A 19,240-nucleotide genomic window follows, 5' to 3' on the forward strand; every position below is an offset into this window, starting at 1 on the left:
CTTCCATATACCAGGGAATTGTATATTCTATTTAAAAGATGCAGTAATTGCATCCTTATGGGTTCTAATGTCTTGTCTATTTGGCCGACGCCGCTCTTCAGATGGTTCCTCAGATCCAGCTTCTACTACTCACAATAATTCCGAGACACTCACACGGACACAATCGCATCGCCACATCCCCGACAATCACAAAGATGAGCATCCTAACGGGAGACTTCGAAGTCTATTTAGAAGGCAGAGCGGTAACCTAGATATATCTTCTCCAACCGCACCACAAGTAAGAATATCTATCTTGTCGTTAGGACGCTAGCTTATGGCGGAAAAAAGGGAAAAGGAAACCAAGCACCAATCGAGGCGAGCACACCGCCCAAACCACGACGAGAGAGTAGTGCCCGACGACAGGATGCCAAAGATCCCCGTGCCTCACCTACGCGCGACTCCCCACAACCAGCAGTACCCTGCGAGCCAAGACAACCTCAAAACCTGCACGATCTTCTCGATTACAGATTAGAGATGGGGTGCAAACCAAAGAACAATGCGCCTGGTGCCAGCCCCAGCCCACCAGGAAAATCACACCTCAGACCGAAAGACATCAAGGCAATGTTGTCGGGGGCGCCTCACTTTCTTCTGGAGAAGGGAAGACATGGTAGATGGTTTCCCCAGGTGATCTTCCCATGGGATGAGCAGAACCCAATAATCCAACATATGTGGGATCGCAAGCCCCTGCCCCATGCATCCTTTACACTGAGCACACTCCACGCCCACCTGCCAGTCCCAGACGACTGGGTCGCCAAAGGGGGGTTCCGATCCAATTTCCTGACTGGCGCCGCCGAACAGGCGCTACAAGCAGAGCAACATTTGATGTCGGGATTTTCGAAGTACCCAACATGCTATCCCATAACGGCAAAGAACCTGGCACCGTTGGTTTCCGGCACTTTCTTGAATTATCAGTAGCTGATGTGATTCGATACATGGGCCCTGAAAAGCCTATCCACCCCCGTCTTTACAGCAAATCTCAACCATGACAGCAACGGCGGCGTTCGATCTAATGGAGGGCTATAACAAATCGTATTCGCAATGCCAAAGTGGCGTCGTGTACGATCGTCACAGACTCATTTGTGAAGGCTCCGATGCCTGGAAGCGCATTGGCGTACGAGATATCAACCTTCGATATCTTGTGCAACGCCTAGAACACCTAGGCAACCTCCGACATGAAGTTCTCGCGGGGAGAACGAAGAAGACGATTCTGGATGTCGAAAGTCCGCACGAGCTGCACAGCAGTTTACACTCACATTCCCTTTACCCTCACCCTCCACACGAGATGCTAGAACATCATCCGCAAAGCGTCAAATCTCAGATCAAAACTCTGTCTATCGTCCTGGCTACACCAGGAGCATGGATCAATTTCAGTCTCCCCGAATGGCGCTTTCGGGCTGGGCAGATTCTATGGGAGGCATGTCCGCATGGCGATGGGGACTGCTTAGACCCCGATTCAAATCACGATAAAGTGCCGCGGGATATCTTGATCAGGTCGGGGATGGAGCGAAAGTGGTTGCTCATCCAACTGCTCCTCTCTGCCGAATTGCTTGTTCGCTTGGACGCGTTCGTTCGAGTTGACATGTTGCATGATCCGCACGGTGGTCATGTCACAATAAACGAGCTTCGAGAATTCGAGAAGTTGCGAGAAGGGAAGCTGAACTGGGATCTGATTGTTGTGCGTCGGTTCCTGAACAGTCTCGATATCACTTGCCCGCCGCCACAATCAGGGCCATCTTCTGGCTCGCGTGAGAAACCTCGTCGTTTTTCATTGTTTAGTAGCCTCACCAGGCGTAGCAGCTCGCCTCCTGTTCCGGATCTACAGTCTGCTTGGGACTGTGAACTGAGTTCTTCGCATGTTCGACTGCAGCTGGAGGGTCTGTATGTCTTCGCAGAAAATATCGGATGGCCAAGATTGGATGCGCTGAAAGCTACCATGGCGTTCAAACTTGGAGATCCTAACAATCCGGTACTTCCAACCCTAGTCGTCGATAGCAAGTGGGGACGGGAAAAAATATCCAAGGAGACGTTACTGGCCAAGGAGGATATGTACACACGAAACCCCTGCCGCCGACGCGTCAAGCTTCATAGCTCTGGCGATCCGCAGTCTAAATCGTTAGGCTGGATCTCCCGCTCCTGGCTCTCGGCGTTCGTTATACCCGGAGAGGGAATCAGTCATCTTCTCATGGCGACTATCCTTGAGAATGACGCAGAGGCACTTGCCCAACTAGGCTCTATTGCTAACCTTTATGGAGCGTTCATTTTTGACGAACGGAGCTGGTGGAGCAAAGCATGTGTTGTCGGACGTGTCCTGTCTTGCTCAAAGGGAGCTAGGACATGCATGGGGTGGATCAGCAGCGACATTCTACCTCGAGATGTGAATACAGGGGAACTTTTCAAGCGTGGATGGCTTGAATTTGCAGTTGAAGAGGTTCCGCAGACCTCGAGCAGGCCTCGAATCAAGCATGGAGCCAAGCTTTCCATAGAATCAACACCGCTAGGCATAGGTGATATCACAGCAGAGGCCTTTACACTTCCTATGGAGAATCCAGAGCCCGGTGCAGCACTTGATGTCAAAATCCAAGCGTTGACTATGTCTGTCGATGATTACGGACCTTCCGATGGGAACGGCATTACAGCCGCTGAGGCATCCATGTCGTTCTCGATCAAGGATAGTGTTGGAGTTTCAACTACGGTTTGTTTCCCCCTCAGGTATAATGTGCGCTTTGTCTCCGCCCATGAATGCTGTCCACCGTTGGGAGTCGCCTCTCGCAAGTCCGACCGCGAGAACAGTGATAACCAGCCTACGAGACCCGTGTCCAAGTATACACGTCTACCAGGCCATCCTCTGCACATCTCTTATCGATACAAGTATGTCTCGTTGGACTCTCTTTCCAATACCCCGGCACCGCAACCGCCATCGCAAAACGCAGACGCAGCTCAAACGCCAGAGATTATTGTCATTGATGCGCGAGGTAGCCGAGACAGAGAAATGTTCGCTCGAGCGTGGTGTGCTGCTGTCGGGTGCCATGCGATCATAAGTCGGTTCGGAGGAACTCGTGTGACAAGTTGTGTCGCGTGTTCAATCAGGCAAGCGAGAGCCATTGACGCAATGGTTGTGGTGCGAGTGAGCGAATGAGGAGACAATTTCAAATTGAAACATCGAAATTGGCCTCGCATGTTGCTACAGGCCGAATTCGGGGCGGACACTGTACGGAGTAAGGGAGGCCGAAACACACAAAAACGGTCATAATCGCGCAAATTGGATTGTTTTCTCCCAGTATATGGGATAAGCTGCGGATATTGGCCCCTTTTTGGAATTGGAAAAGCCTGTGGCTTTTCAACGGACTTTCTCTCCGGAGAAGCCGTAAGAGAGAAAACGAAGACCGTTGAGAGGTGGGGGAGAAAAAGCCTTTTGCGCCATTCCGACGCCTAGAAAACAATGAATACCACCTTCCTCTTCTTCGAGTGAAAACAAAAATTAATAAAATTAAAAACGCCGCGAATCATGATAGGGGCAAAATGGAGAGAGAGATGGGTTTTTCTTGGGAGGACGCGTAAGGCAGGTTGCAGGTTAAAAAGGGTGACCCTCCCCCTTAAGGGATCCGACGACCGAATGGAGTCAAGGGCCCCGGAGATGGTGAAACAGCCGGACCAAAGCTGAATGACCAGTGAAGTCCCTGCATTACTGGCCCACAGGGAGATCTCCGATCTCATATAATTTGTGGTCCGGAGTACGGAGTGTTGTTACTATATATATTTGTAGGGAAGAGGTGAAACCCTAATTGTATATCAAAGTAGGGCTTCATCAGCATCATCTTCGCTGTATAGCTCTTCCCGTGAATACGTGCATATTAAATCAATTCATCTTATCATCTGCATACCTATGCATATTTATGCACATACATTCTCTTGAGAAAATTAAGCCTTACCGAGACTCCCTGGGGATTTAGACCCCTACCTGAATACGGAGTACGGAGTAAACATTCCAAAATAGTACTACCCCCGAAAGTATGCCACGCGACAAATCCTATCAAAGAAAAAAAAAGCGCATCGGGATATGGCAGTTTCCCAAAGAACGGTAATAGCTAGCATTACTCCGTATCTAGCGTATATATGCACGCCACTGCGGAGCTCGGCAGTTGGGGTTTGGCAGGGACAAAAAAAGGGCCTTTTACACTAATCCCAGAAAGGAATAGTACGTATTTCTCGCAAAAAGGGCGATGAAACCTCCCAGGGCTAACAAACTCCAATACTTAACTACCTAAGACTAGTATAGACGGTGATTAACCGACATTTTATAAGGTGATACTTCTACTCTCCACCCACATGGGTGTATTCTTGGCCGAGATCAAGATCTGGCTCAGCCCTGGACCCTGTTTCAGTTTTAAACAATTTCCCGATCGATAATGACGCGGCGCCCGTTGGGGCTTTGAATCAAAGTCCGATTACGGACCTCTCTGCGACACAATGTATATGTTGCATGTCTACTCCGTACATACATTGGGTCTATCGTTATGGAGCGGTCGAGTCGGTTGCCTCGCACTACTGCGAGATCTATCGCAATAGACATCCGCGTCACGACACAGCTGATTGCTTAGCTGCAGACTTAACTCTATGAGTCTCTGTTGTGTGACCCAATAGTATCGGCCCATGTGCATTTCTCAAGATCCGTGCTCGGCGATCTTTGACCTGTGTGTGCTGAGTTGTGGGGCCAGAGCGAGGGGAGTATGTAGAATGTTGTCGTTTTTTCATTTGCAAAAGGGCGGTGGAGGTGTCCCCTTGAGTTCAAAGATGCAGCACATATTGCACATTTTACATTGAATCCTGCTGGTACGCTGTATGTGTACTTTGTAAAGTGACTTGGAGAGCACGAGAGAGCACGGGGATCGGTGGCGTCTGTTGGCCTTGAGGGGTGTTGACGTGATACATACGGAGTACACCATACAATATGAAGATCATTGTCCACAGTCCACTTACCAGAACACTCTTTCTTAAGCCATGGGTTTGACACGTTTCTTCAATTTGACTTGAAGTTAATAGTCACTCTTTTTCTTCTTCTTTCAAATTCCCCTTTCATTCGACTAGATATATTGTATACAACATACGGAGTGGAATAAGCGATTGCTCTCAAGCTACTCCGTACCTTTCCACAAGTCTCCATAGAAGCTGAGGAAGCCGAGGAAGAAACCCCCGAATGAGCCCCATGCGAATGCCAAGGGGAACCTGTAACACGCTACTACAGGTCGAGATGATCCTTAATCAAACCTTGACTGCCCCACTCTTTGTGAGATCGCTTGCAATTCGCATTATGTTACCTTTGTTGTATATTTTTATATTATTTCTACAGGACATTTTAAGGCTTTCGGACGGTTATCCTACTTCGGTGTAGCCCAGGGCTGTGTGTTTATGTTTGGTTTCCGAAGTACTACCTACATTTTAGTAAGGGCCACGTACGCGGCCCTCTGATAGAACGTTGAAACAGTAACATTATCCTATAGAGACTCAAGATTGGAGTCCATGAACAGTGGCCCGTGATCACTGATTGGTCCAACTCCACTCTTTCCATGGATATCTCGATGGTTTCATTTTTTTTTTTTGGTCCGGATAAATCTGCCAGCCAAATAGGGAAAGCTGAAAAGGGGCAAAAGAAGTTTTTTTTTTTAGAACGCTATATTAAACTACAAAATAGAAGGATTTCAAACATGAACCAATAACCTGATACACATTGGCCGTGGACCCTGAATCTGTTTTTAGCACAAATTAAGCGATGGTTCGTTTCAGATCAATGTTACGGAGTGACGGAGTAGAAAGATGGGATAGCCGAATGTCTAGTCTTCCAGAATGCCATGTGGTCAATATCGCTTAGATCGAACTGCACAGTTCCCCTTCGAGAAGCCCTCAAGGTTTCTAGGGATCAGCCTCTGAAATCACCGGAGGCAGAAGGTTCTTCTTGATGGACCCTCAAATCAACAAACCTATTGGTTCTCAGTGCCGACCTAAATTCGCGTCACCAATCACCTAGTCGGGACTTGAAGGAAGTATTCCCCAGTTCATCAATGATTGACAGGTATCCTTGTTGGCCCTAAACCTAACTGGTACTGTACACTTTGAGCGGCCACTATCCAACATCCACACATCCCCACTGTCGTCAATACTCCCAGACCATGGTTCCTCGCCTCTTCATTTGAAGAACCGGGTCTATAGTACGCAATCAGGGGCATTGGCAAGTTACCTAATCAACTAAGGACCAATCCAATTGAAGGATTTTTTTGGAAATGAAACTACAGAGGCTAAAAAAAAGATCATGGAAAAAAAATAGAGAAACCAAAAAAGGTCGAAAACAAGAAATACACCTTCAACCAATCTACAATGCACATACTACAGTAAGTTTAGAGCATTAAAGGAAGTTCTCCGCGGGCCCCTGAAAATGATCATCCATTGACAATGACCTGCAGTTGATTTGGGCTAAGTCGATACATCCGTGTTAGTCTTAGTTGGTATGAGAGCCACCTTGTTCCACGTACGGCGTGATATACATACTTGTGAAAATTAAATTAAATCCAAAAAAAAATCTCACAAAAATCCCCCCCAAAAAAACAAAAGACCTTTGGGCGTTTCACCCCGCGATTAGCTTCTACCTGTTGGACTATACCTACTGTCTTCGATCTGCTCTTCTTCTTTTCACACCGTTCACTTCATATTCGTTCCTTTGAATACCCTATTATTCTCTTCTTTTACCCTTTACCCTTTTCCCTTTTCTTACTAATCCCTTTTTATTATTATCGTTTGACTCCTAGTGTGGTTTCTACGATCTCAAACTGGGCCATCAACTTCTAGGCCCTGACCCCGTTCAAATCCCCGGCATTCCAACACATCACTATAATTATCATTGATTAATTCGCAATTACTGGACTTGAGGAATTTAGGGCCTCCGAACTTGGAATCCAATCTATCCTCGACCACTCTATTGCAACGCCTCTATACTTTTGAGACACGAGGCGGGCCCTAACATACGCCCAAACATCCTCGCTCTGAAACGTGCGCAATATCATACCCGGTCCAGTGTGGCGCATGTGGAGCAAGGCCTGAGAATTGCAGCAGCGTCATCCTCCGGAGGCACTCCTCGGTAATATTCTCCCTACAGTGTCTGTGTGGGCATGCGCAGATACTTGTCGCATTCACTTTTGATCACGTCTTGACGTGCTCTCAACTGGCTGCTTTGCAAAACACGCCTTTCGTTGCCAGGGTTTTTGATGCACCATAAACCGATACAGCGACAGAACCGTGCTCGTGGGAGCTATGCCCACAGCTGTCGACCAAATGGCATCAGCAAATTCACAAAGCGCCATGGACGCAAATGATAAGAAGCGGAATAAGTTAGGATATCATCGAACCTCTGTCGCATGTGGTTAGTAATAAGCCCTAAGCACTCATCGTCTTTTTTGCTTGTCGCCTTTTTCTTCCGTTTTTTCCGCTGTGCGAAAATGTGTCGATCAGGAAATTAAAAAGCCCCTCCTTTTGAGGGTTGTGTACTCCCATGTGATTATGTTACTTATACATTTACAGTGCACTGTCGACGACGAAAGATTCGATGTCTTGTAGCGCCAGATGATACGGAAGGACGATGTGAAAACTGCATTCGATTGCGCAAGGACTGTCAGTTTTTTCCTGTCGACCAACAACCACCCATTGAAAAGAAATCACGACCAAGCTCGAGATTGGAGACACCCTCAACCGAGCGCTCAAATACCACACCAATTGCTTCCTCTCCACCTAATTTGATGGCCGATCCCACCGAGACCTTTTACTCATACCAGACTATGCCATTGAACACCTCGTCGGCGCAAGACATGTCAACGTACAACGTTGGAATGGTGCAACCCAATTTGAGTCTAACGCCAGGTAGGTTTCTATCATGCAGGCTATCGTATCTGCACTGCAATCTAGAAACATTCATCAACTGACTGAATTGAATTAGACCGACCTATGGGACCAGGAGACTTCGCTGGGCATCAACCGATGGACGCTGGAGTCTCTTGGGAAGATTATACGGCAATAGCAGACCCGCAGCTACTGAACACGATGGCAGCCGCAAAGGGTCAGATGATGAACATGTCACCCAACGTATGGAATCCCGGGAGCATACCTTCAGGCCTACCACCCCCTTCGCCGATATCTGCAGCATCTTCAATGGGCGGCCAGCCGATGGCCCAAACACCGGCATATGCTATGCAGCCCGACGGAACAGTTTGGCAGGTCCCACCGGCACCGCCACGAACAATGAGCTATCCCGGACAGGACATGGGATCATCCTATCCCAATCAATTTCACCCACACATGCCTCCAGAGCTCAAACGGAGGATGACAACACCCGCACAACCCCTGTCTGCCACAACTGCCATGGCCCAAGGCTCGCCAGGAACCCCCGAGATGCAGACCCCGGGCTCGGTCTCATACCCGCCAGGAATGAACTACCCGCAATGGCAGGATATGAGTGCCATGTCTGCTATGGGCGTGGTCCCATATCCTATGTACGCCGGTGACCCAGTTCCGCAACATGCATATCCCAACCCTGCTCCGATGGGACACCCTGGGGGCCCGTCACGGTCACCGAATCCATGAACGTCTCTTCTTTTCGCCATGTTTTATCTCTGCCACGCTTATTATCTTCGCATTTCGAGTTCGATCTTCATTACGTTGCACATCATATTCCTAGACGGCCTGTTTCATTCCTAATACCCCGTGGGATCATTCACATACTTTTGACCCCCAATTGGCATTCTTCTACATTTTCACCTCATCCTCATATACCGTGGCGAGTCTGCTTTGCAGCTAGTCATTAGCGGGCGCAAGGGTTTTTGGGTGGGTTTCCCCATCGTTTCTTGTCTTTCTATTTCTACCATGGCATAATTTCATCTCTTCATTTTCCCTCTGCTCGCGCTCTTTCCAGACCCGAGTTTTGCGTGCTTTTATCTCATTTGGTGGCATTCCTCCCCCGGTTGTATGCGTTTTTTTCTGGCCGATGGTTGTCTGGATTGGAGTGTCATTTTACCTCATACATGTTGGAGCTTTTGCCTGCGTCATCCATATAGACTTTTTCCCCCTCTTCATTCCCCCTTACATTCTCTTGGACAATTGATATGTTATCTCGTCAATACATGATACCCTTCTTATATTTGTTCTGTCATTAGGAAGATGATACTTGTGCATCCAGGGAAGATACGGACCAGCTCAACGACCAAGATAGAAAAGCAATTAGAGGATTGATATCCCTTGTTGCAATGAATAGGAGTGTTCTCAACCTTGCTCTAATTCTCTGCTGGGCTACGGTCTTCTCCGCTGGGGCTTGTCTAAGACACGTGCCCAATTTGTGCTGGAATTGCATACTTCGTTTGTATATATTGCGCACTGTCTGCATTGCATATTGATCTTTTTCGATACCTTGTACTTCTCTCCAGAGTTCTGATCTGTCTATCATCAATGCGCTATCAAATCTCTGCCTGTGGATATGATATGAGTTTCCTGCTTCCTGCTTACAGAATTGTACATGTGCGTTGCACCCTTGCTTTGTAAAAAGGCAATTGTAGGCAACACAACAATACCACGGAGTACTCCATGCGAAGAATGTATGTTGTATTTGATTGCGTCGCATACTAGGCGCAAAGCTGGTTTAGACTTGAGAGTGACGCATAACAGCTCACATGCAAAGAAGTGAAGATCGGGTGAGGCTCTATTGGTCCGGAATGCTCCCTGTTCCAAAGCGGAAAACCGTACAAAGTTGAGTCAGATTATTGGTTGTTCGAGAGAAGCCAATGAAATGGTCAATCTCTAGGAAAAGCATTGCCTTTATGAGGACAATTTGCGCCCCTGGATCATCCGTACAAGAACATAAACGCCAACTGACTCTGGACTCAAGGCCACTGAATTCGTGATAACAAATTCTTTGACATAGCCCTGGAGATAGGTAGATAGATAATAAGCAGATAGAAAACTGCAAGACGTTTTGATAACAAATAGACAGCATTGATTTGTACATCAACGACCTCGCGAATCCGACTTGATAGGGTACTTGCATGAAGATAGAATAAAGAAGAGATTGGGGAGATAGACCAGGGTATTTGGTTTACTCCAAGGAGATTGCCATGGAGTTTCCCCTTGCGTGATCTGCTAATGGCGTTGCGTGAGTGTTGATATCCAAAATTGAACCAATGATCTGATCACTCTCATATCTGCGTGAGATACATTGAGACATCTCGAAGATCAGTCACATCAGAGATAGAGTCATCTTTATCTCAAAGGCCAGGGTTAACCATAAGAGGAGGTCGAAGATAAGGTCCATTGTCCGTTTACAACATAGTAAATCCACGCCACGGGATCCGCATTGGAGGATCCCCCGGAGATCCGGTCAAAGGAATACTCTGGGGTTGAAATCTGGAGATAGTAGAGTCACAATATGATGGCGGTGTAGGGAATAGATCCAATTATAACGCATGATTCATTCCTCTGACCTGGCGCAGGGGTCTTATCTCTGCACGTCAAATTTTTGGCCAAGATACCTAGGTTTCTCCCTGTTGGTTGCGATATCAGCGAGCACATTGTTTGGCCCCTTAGGTAGCGTCACGTCTTATCGAGACGGTTTTGGTGGATAACCACACGGCAAGGCGTCAATATTCTCGGGTTGCTGAGTACAACATATATATAGTGCATTGTCCCTGGTCGTTTCCTTTCGACTCCGGCTTCACTTCGGTGCCAGCTCGGCCAATTTCTCACTATGTCAACTCGGTTCACTCTAAAGGGAATGCCTGGTTAACATATGCGCAGTGTCGGTCTCTTGTCTCCACGCTCTTTGCTCTTGGGCAAACGCTGGTTCATATGGAATCAGTCAAATGCCTCGACCTTCGAAATATTTTCTCGCGTAACCGCAAGAACCGCACAGAAAAAAAAAATAATCACCCTACCACCCCTCCCTGTCCTGCGAGAGAGACAACCATGACCAAAGTACCAGTCAGCCTGGCGTTGCGGGCTGAATGTGCAGGACGCCACGACCCACCTCCCCTGTTGCCTCGATGGCAATAATTGCCCAGTGCTTTTCCCCCGCGACATAGAAGAATATTCGGGTTGATTCGGGTGCCTGGGACAGTCATTTCCCCACTTACTCTGGATTTGACAATATGATTAGAAACACGTATGACGTTCATATGTACTTTATGCTAACAAAGAGATAAGGTCCCCCAAAGTTCCACCGATCTGCAGTCTATCTGGATGACCACGGCTAATTACACTCTACAAATACCATTTGTATCAACTTTTCTTATCTCGGATTCCCCGACTTGTGGTGGGTCGTGGGGCCAAAAAATAGTCTCCAGGACATGGCATATTGAAGCTGATTATTCCCACCATGTCATTGGAGGATGAGAACATCCTACTCATTTAGGCCTCGCGTGTCTGTACCATATCCCGATCCGGGTGCCCGTCCCCACATCAGTTGTGTCGACCGTGTCGACCAGGCTCCTGGGGACAATATCAAAATGACACGGAATATATGGGATCGACTCTGAATGAGAGCCGGAGTTGTACCTTAACCCCGCCTTAGTGTCGCGGTGGCAAACCTATGAAAAGAAGGGAAAAGAAGAGCAGGGATATTACCCGGTACGGATGTCCACCACATCATTCCCCGAGAAATTTATCCAAATGCCAATGTGATTGATTTGCGAAGTTGTCGGTTGCCTTTTCAGGTCCGTTTTTTTTGGGGGCGAAGATCGGGGAAATTCCGTGACAGGCCGTCCTGTATATCTCCTTCATACACGGGTGGTACTGTTTTCGGGTAATATAGGAATCTCTTTCCCTCCTTCTGAGCCTCTCGGTGAGCATCCGCTATATTATGATCGCGAGATGAGATTGATTCTATCTATATCGCGTCTATTATTTTGAATATGTGCGATATATGGAGACATATACTCAAGCTGCAAAAGACACATTCGCCCTCTTTTTTTTTTTCTTCTCTCTCTTCATGTTTTTCTCCAAGAAAAAAAGAAGGTGAAAAAGAAGATCCATAGAACGTTGCTTATCTTTTGGGTCCATCCGTTGCGTTTACTATCATTCCGCCCCGCTGCGCTGCGCTAAGTGCATGGACTATACACTTCGATATCAACACATCTAACTGTGCTGTTAACTCTCCGCTTTGCTGTAATTCTTCACGGCTAGACCGCGGAGAGTTCCCTCGATGGTTTGAGATGCCTCAAGAGCAAACAAATCGAGATCCCGAGACCAGATGAATGCCTTTGTTTGCTTTCATTCCCTCCAGACCTCGTTGACTGGACGGGAGTTGTACTCCACCACTAACGAACAGTACCCACTTTATCTGCATCTGGACTTTACTCCGGAGACGCTAAGGGACATGATGTCTCTGGGAGTGCCATGTTCTGTCTTTCACAAGCTTATGATAAGTCTGCAACTGGCTATTGGTATTGATAGTACCTGCGTTTGGACCTGGCCCGGAATCATAGGAGAGGGCCTAGCAAAATATGTACATACATTAGTTTCAACTTAAGTACGGAGACTTGGGACCACTCGGGCCGATTGTTCGAGATGCCGGTCATGTATACCTCAGACAATATGATTTGTTTCTAAACAAATTAAAAAAAAAAAAATATTGGGACCGTGCGAGTATGCAGAGAAAGAGATGACATTCTAATTCTGCCTAATTGCTTGACATCAGTTCATTGGAGAATGGAAATAAAGTAAGAGAGAATTGTAAAAAGAGAGAGAGAGAGAGAAAAAAGTACCGGCATTTTTAAGAAGACGGGAGTGGCACAAATTCTTGGGAGTCGAGCGAAGCGCCGTAAATCGGTGGAAATACCCATACGTATATAAATTACGTAGATTACAGTGAGTACTCTTCAGCGTCGCTCTAGGCTTCTTTTCAGACATCATAATATTCCTCTTTTCCTCTTTTTATTTACTTTCTGGTCAATTATCTATAATATATCAGTATTTGACATTGACTTATACTTGGTACATTGCGTGGTCGGCAGTAAACTGCCCGTCCCACACATTTCCATTCTCTCCCCTCCATCTTTCTTCATCTCTGCCACTGGATTCTCAACTTGTCTTTTGTTCTCGGGAGGATACTCCCTTCCATCCAAAGGATATATCTTTTCGGGGCATGAGCGTTTGGAGGGTCTAGCCCCCCCTCCACGACTCAGGAATTCCCAAGAGGCGTCGAGGCTGGGTGGTGGTCTCCCGATCCATCGTGCGTTGCGCTCATCCCAGTCGTCAGCTTAATTATCTTATTACCATATATTATTATTACAAGATCCGTTCCGTGCTAATAGGCGTTTTGCGTTGACAGACCCTGGTCGTTGGCTGAATTCTGCCAATCGTCTCTCGCTTGGCTGCATTCGATCATCAACTTCCGGCAAGGGTCTCGTTTACGGCGGGTACGGGGGAATTTCGATTCAACCCACCTATTTTGCCGTTCATCCCCCCACCCACCGTCTCTATTTGAATTACCTTTTCCCTCTCATCGAAACCCTCTCCATCGGAGATAATGGAGGGGATAAATCATGGAGGGCACGGGGGAGCCCGGCCATCCCAGTCTATGGCCTTCCCCGGCTTCGACGTCGACTCTCATATGATGTCCGATGATTTCTCCTTCGATTCTCCATTCAGTCCCTCCGGTTCTTCCAACGCCAATGATGGTGTCCTCGGCAACTCCATCTTTCCTGAATGGACGAGTGGTGCACCGCGTGGCGAAAGTCCCGATGAAATGCAAAGAAAGGATCCGCTGGCCGCACAGATTTGGAAGCTATATACCAGGACAAAGTCTCAGTTGCCCAACCAAGAGCGCATGGAGAATTTAACATGGCGCATGATGGCTATGAACCTCAAGCGCAAGGAACGAGAGCAGCAAGCTCGGTAAGAAACACTCCTGCGCACCCTTGAAGCATATAGCTGATTTACTGGCCTCCGGACAGTGCCTCGGAAACTATAAGCCCGGCACCAAGCGGTATCGCGCAGATGCGCTTGTCCGATCACCCCGCTGGCCCCGATCTTTCGCAGGATATGAACCTCGATGGCACTTCGGATCCAATGAATTTGGATGACTTCATCATTCCCTTTGATTCTCCCGCCGAACACCCTTCACATCCTTCTGCCGATCGACACTTCACAGCAACACCGACTGGATCAATTCCTATTAAATCGCGCAAGGACCATGCGATGATGGAACAGTCGACCGCCGCCTCATTCCCACACCCACCCCAGGATCAGCGAACAAACTCTGAGTTTGGATATGTCGCCCGGAGAGTCCGCAAAACGAGCGTCGACGAGCGACAGTTCTTCGCCGGTCTCTCTGTTCCAACCCGCAAGCGACCTGCTGAGGCCTCGCCTCAGGTTCCCCCGGTGTCCAACGCTATGCTGGCGCAGCACTCTGAGCTGTCAGCAGCACTGCCAGATTACTCGCTTGATAATCCACCTTCTGCCTTTGCTCTTCCCGGCAATGGTACAGTTGGTCCACGCAGACCTCAGCACCATCACTCGCACTCTAACATTCCCTATGGATTGGATACGTTTGGCATCAGTGATGATCACGGGATCAACTCGGCCGGGGCTTACCAGCAACACTTCCATTTTTCGCCCTCAGAGTCTCCGATGACTACGGGAAATCCTTTCTCCAGTCTATATGCCCAAACGCCGCTCGCCTCGTCGCTCAACTCGACCGAGTTCTTCTCTCCCCCGCCTTCTGGCTATCAGTCTACTGTGTCGACCCCGCAACCGATTTTTGAAGGGGAACAATCGATATTCTTTTCTGATGCGCCTTCCGCTGAATCCCACTCCCAGCGACGTATTCCTAACTATATCCAGCAGCGTCAGTCGAACCTGTCTGCATCCCTGCAGCCACGTTATATGTACAACATGAACGGCGATTCCCACCCAGGGAACGCAGTCACAGGGCCACCAACCACTCACGTATCTGGATTCTCGGTTCCACAACCGCAGCATATCAACCCGTCACAGGTGCTTGGTCATGGCGAGTTCTCCACAACCGCGCCTGCTACCAGCATGTTTACCTTCGGAGGAGATTCAGACAATGAGGATGATGATGGCAACTTTGGTGAACGCGGTGGCATGGCCATGCCAAATGACTTTGCCTCGATGGATGAGTCTGGCGATATGAGCGCTGGTCTTCATTGGGATGGAGGCTTCCCCGGGTCAGTACAGTCGCTACCAGGCTTCCCTGCTCAGCACCGCAAGCATGTTACGATAGGATCCACAGACATGATGGATAGTGAATGGAACCAGGGAGGCACTCTTGGTCGTGCGCACGGCTCCGTTGCTTCGGTTAGCGATGTTCGCAACCAGAACCAGGATCCTCGTCGCTACGGAAAGGTCCCTCGCACAACATCGACCCCCAATGCTGCAGCACTGCTTCGTCAGAGCTTGAATGGCTCAGCCAGTGGGCCTCCGACAAACCACCCCTCGCCAAGCACCCCTCCAGAGTCCGGCCTCAGCAGTGCGGTACCCTCCCGACCAGGCAGCCCTGGTGGGTCGAAAAACGGTGACCCGAACGCAGGACCGACCACCTGTACCAACTGTTTCACCCAGACCACCCCTCTCTGGAGACGCAACCCAGAGGGCCAGCCTCTGTGCAATGCATGTGGCCTGTTCCTGAAACTCCACGGTGTTGTCCGACCACTTTCGCTCAAGACTGATGTGATCAAGAAGCGAAACCGCAGCAGTGCCAACACCCTTGCTGTTGGTACTTCTCGGTCATCTAAGAAATCTTCGCGCAAAAATTCCATTCAGCATGCCCCATCCACATCGATTTCATCTCGCATCAACACTTCTGAGTCACCCCCCTCGATGAATGGATCCAACACGCTGGGGAAGCCCGGTGTTGTGCCAATTGCCGCTGCTCCGCCCAAGTCTGGTCCTCCGGCTGGCGTCGCTCAGGCTCGTGCCGGTGTACAAGTGGCACCCAGACGGCAGCGGAGACTCGAGAAGGCACCGACTGGATCCGACCCAGATCCCGACGAAAGCCCGAAGTCAGCCGCTCCTACGAGCCGGTCCAAAGTCGTACCATTAGCTCCGGCGATGGCACCACCCGCTGCCGCAAACCCGGCGAATCACAGTATCGCCGGTGGGCAGGGTGCGAGCCAGGAATGGGAGTGGCTGACAATGAGTCTGTAGTCGGCTTCTACTACATGACCCCCTTTCTTCTACTGAGTTTCGTTGATGTGTGACGGGGCTTGCCGCCACTATAATCTCACGTATTACACGACTTATGTCCTCGGCGGTCGTGCCTTTATTACTCCCATATTTTCCCTGATTACTATACGACATGTGCTTTTTTGTTGATTTGATTGATACAACCGCGTCTGTCCGGGACCTGAGCTGCCTATTATGTTTTGACGTTTATGTTTAGTTTCTTTTTGTTTCTTTTGTTGTCTCGCAGCTCGGACCCGGGCAGAAGTGCGCATCTCTCTCCTGTTTTTTGGTCTTTTTTGATATTTTTCTACTCTATTCTTGGATTTCTTGCGCTGCTGAGCAGGCTTTGATTAATGGATCTTGTTATCCTTGCGTGATTACCTTTAGACATGGAATTCAATATGATTATGATTTTCTCCAAACCATTCTCTCTCCACGTTGGGCTTATCACTTTTGGCTGTAATTGAGCCCTAAATGCCATATTTTTTCCATCAGCAGGCTGAACGAAGAATTACATCACAACTTGATTCACCCCCGGACATTAAGCCGGGGACACAATTCACGTCATGGCGACGAATCGTGGGACGGGACTCATTTTCGAGCAAGGATCGAAATGAATTAGTTTGTTACAAAGCCCAGTCAGATCGCAGTGTATTGAGCCCGCAATCAAACTAATATCAAGTTAGCTGGAAACTTTAGCAGGCAGTATGAAACCCCTCTTAGTCAATATTAATATGGCAAAGCTAATTTCTTCAACAGGGCGATATGTCGAACACAGATGGTGAGTACCGATCTCATGGTCCATGGATTTCCATCAATCATACACAATCCACTCACACATAGCAGAAGCCTCTAAACCTTTCACCACCAAAACGAACACCACAGATAGTGTCGTCGGCCGCGTCCATGAATCTGCTAGTCATGCACGCGAGAAGATAGCCCAACAGCTCCAACCCGGTGCGTACTTACGGTGATGATGGCGCGTGGCCTTTGCGAGCGAATGAGAATCGATATAGCGTTGGGCGCAGTGTTTCCTCTTGCTTCTTGAGTGCCAGCTAAACATACTAATTACGTTCTCAGGAGATACAAATGCAACGACTCGTCGCATGTCAGATACACCCGGTAATGACAGTATCTGGCAATTCGGACAAGGTGGTTCGAGAGAAGAGAGAGACTATGGGCTGGAGAGGGATAAGTCTATGCTGCAGTCAGCGCAAGAGACGGTTGCTAAGGCTCTTGGGGGAGGCTCTCGTGGTTAGTTGCTGATTATGGTGGTTATTTTATTGTGGTGCTAATATAATGGTTCAGGTGCAGATTAAGGATCTGGGAAGCTAGGTACAAATGAATTGTTATATAGAATGGAATCTCATGCGATATGTTTATATATCCCTTAGATAATTGATTAAACTGTTCTTTCTCCTATTTTTCTATTAATCTATCCTTTCTGGTGAATAGATATCGAATGGATGTTGTGGTGGATTCGCATTGTCGAGTTGGATCTCTTGGGATATCAATCTCGTTTGTATGAAGCTTATATCAATTTACTGTAACAACGAGGCTATAGAAATAGAAAACTCTTCATGAGCTGGAATAGCACGGCTAAATTACAAACAACAGCAACGTTGTACTGAACGAAAACAATATATCATAATATACTTCCCAATCAGGGAGTATCCAGCCTCAGGCAGCAACTGATAAATCACGTGTGATACCAGAGCAAAAAAAGGAATCACCGACAGCCATCCATCTTCATCAATCAATTAGATTTGCAGCCATGGGTTCCAGTTCTAAAAGGAAGAAGGAGAAGCAAAAGGACTTTCAGGTTAGAATCGCATACATCTATCTCTTTTGTCCAGCCCACTAACCTCTGCAGAAACCTAAACTCAGGGTTGGGAAAACCAAAGCGAAGCCCGACAACTACACCGATACCAGTTTCAAATCGAAGTGTATGTGCATATTTTCTTAGCTTGAAGTATTGTCATGCTCACGATTACTAGCAATTGTCCTCACACAACAATCCCTCCACCTCAACGCCCCAACTTCAAATGCCACATTCACGCATAACTTATCTCTCCTCAATGTCAAGTCCGACAGCCAACGACGCGACTCCCTCGCTTATCTGACTACTACTATATCCTCCCGACCAGTAAATTCGCCTCTGCCACAACCGGTCAGCGTCATTCTACCATCTTTGCTCCCGCTCATTCTCGATGGCAGCAACAGCGTACGGACCCAGCTTCTCAAGCTCCTGCGGACCCTACCGCTAGGCGATATAGAGGACCACGTTGCCCAACTCCTGCCCTACGTTCGCGCAGGAATGACCCATCTTGGAGCGGACATCCGCAGTTCTGCTGTCGAGATTCTATCATGGATGGTCGAGGTAGCAGGAGAAGCAACCGTTTCCTGCGCAGGAGGATGGATCAAAACACTCAACTGCTTCTTGTCTGTGTTGGGCTGGCACACCGAGGAGTCATCACAATGGTCCTCAAGTCGGGCTTCATTTGGCAAGGCCGGTAGCCAGGGCAAGCCCATGGTTAAAACGCTTGTGGCTCTAGCGATGTTTTTGGATGCAGGTATTGGAAAACCTTTTATCGGCGGTATCGATAGTGAGATGCCTGGTGATGACGAGAGCGCCGACTGGCCGTTCCCTCTTTCTCAGACCGCCCAGCACATGATCTCAGACTCATCTACCCCATTCGCATATCTGAATCTGTTTGGGAAGCCGCGCGACGAGGAAGGAGAAATGTACGAAACCCGTGAAGACAGGTACCGGGTGTTCTCCACTCGTTTCCAATCACCAATTGAGCGAGGGCTCAAGGGTGCCAGAGAGGAAGGTGGTGAACTGGGCCGTGCATCATCCGGTGCGACCAAGGTGTTAAAAGAAGCGATTGCGTATGGGCCCGGCCCATGAATATGATCAGCCGAGGCTTATGAGCAAACCCCAATCCATCCAATAGAATGGAATCGCGACCTAGGGCCGAGAGCCTTTTTG

At 48.4% G+C, this 19,240-nt stretch overlaps 6 protein-coding genes across 6 annotated transcripts; all 6 read left to right on the top strand.

The window, feature by feature from the left end:
• Positions 1-194: 194 nt before the first annotated feature.
• On the top strand, positions 195-954 carry N7500_003796 (uncharacterized protein; the record flags this gene model as incomplete). Its single annotated transcript, XM_056674942.1, has 2 exons — positions 195-242; positions 283-954. The coding sequence occupies 2 exons, from the start codon at positions 195-197 to the stop codon at positions 952-954; spliced, it is 720 nt and encodes a 239-aa protein (XP_056535467.1).
• A 67-nt stretch (positions 955-1,021) lies between these two features.
• Positions 1,022-3,175, top strand: N7500_003797 (uncharacterized protein; the record flags this gene model as incomplete). The annotated part of the gene is made up of 1 exon (XM_056674943.1): positions 1,022-3,175. The coding sequence occupies one exon, from the start codon at positions 1,022-1,024 to the stop codon at positions 3,173-3,175; it is 2,154 nt and encodes a 717-aa protein (XP_056535468.1).
• A 4,163-nt stretch (positions 3,176-7,338) lies between these two features.
• On the top strand, positions 7,339-8,661 carry N7500_003798 (putative C6 finger domain protein; the record flags this gene model as incomplete). The annotated part of the gene is made up of 3 exons (XM_056674944.1): positions 7,339-7,447; positions 7,606-7,941; positions 8,018-8,661. The coding sequence occupies 3 exons, from the start codon at positions 7,339-7,341 to the stop codon at positions 8,659-8,661; spliced, it is 1,089 nt and encodes a 362-aa protein (XP_056535469.1).
• Positions 8,662-13,639: 4,978 nt separating this feature from the next.
• On the top strand, positions 13,640-16,230 carry N7500_003799 (uncharacterized protein; the record flags this gene model as incomplete). The annotated part of the gene is made up of 2 exons (XM_056674945.1): positions 13,640-13,956; positions 14,016-16,230. The coding sequence occupies 2 exons, from the start codon at positions 13,640-13,642 to the stop codon at positions 16,228-16,230; spliced, it is 2,532 nt and encodes an 843-aa protein (XP_056535470.1).
• A 783-nt stretch (positions 16,231-17,013) lies between these two features.
• On the top strand, positions 17,014-17,567 carry N7500_003800 (Armadillo-like helical; the record flags this gene model as incomplete). Its single annotated transcript, XM_056674946.1, has 4 exons — positions 17,014-17,029; positions 17,095-17,205; positions 17,329-17,502; positions 17,557-17,567. 4 exons carry the CDS (start codon positions 17,014-17,016, stop codon positions 17,565-17,567), a joined length of 312 nt encoding a protein of 103 aa, XP_056535471.1.
• Positions 17,568-18,022: 455 nt separating this feature from the next.
• On the top strand, positions 18,023-19,159 carry N7500_003801 (IPI1/TEX10 family protein; the record flags this gene model as incomplete). The annotated part of the gene is made up of 3 exons (XM_056674947.1): positions 18,023-18,070; positions 18,122-18,194; positions 18,246-19,159. 3 exons carry the CDS (start codon positions 18,023-18,025, stop codon positions 19,157-19,159), a joined length of 1,035 nt encoding a protein of 344 aa, XP_056535472.1.
• Positions 19,160-19,240: the final 81 nt, after the last annotated feature.

Source organism: Penicillium coprophilum, assembly GCF_028826855.1.
Source record: "Penicillium coprophilum strain IBT 35676 chromosome Unknown utg000002l_segment0_segment1, whole genome shotgun sequence".
NCBI lineage: Eukaryota > Fungi > Ascomycota > Eurotiomycetes > Eurotiales > Aspergillaceae > Penicillium > Penicillium coprophilum.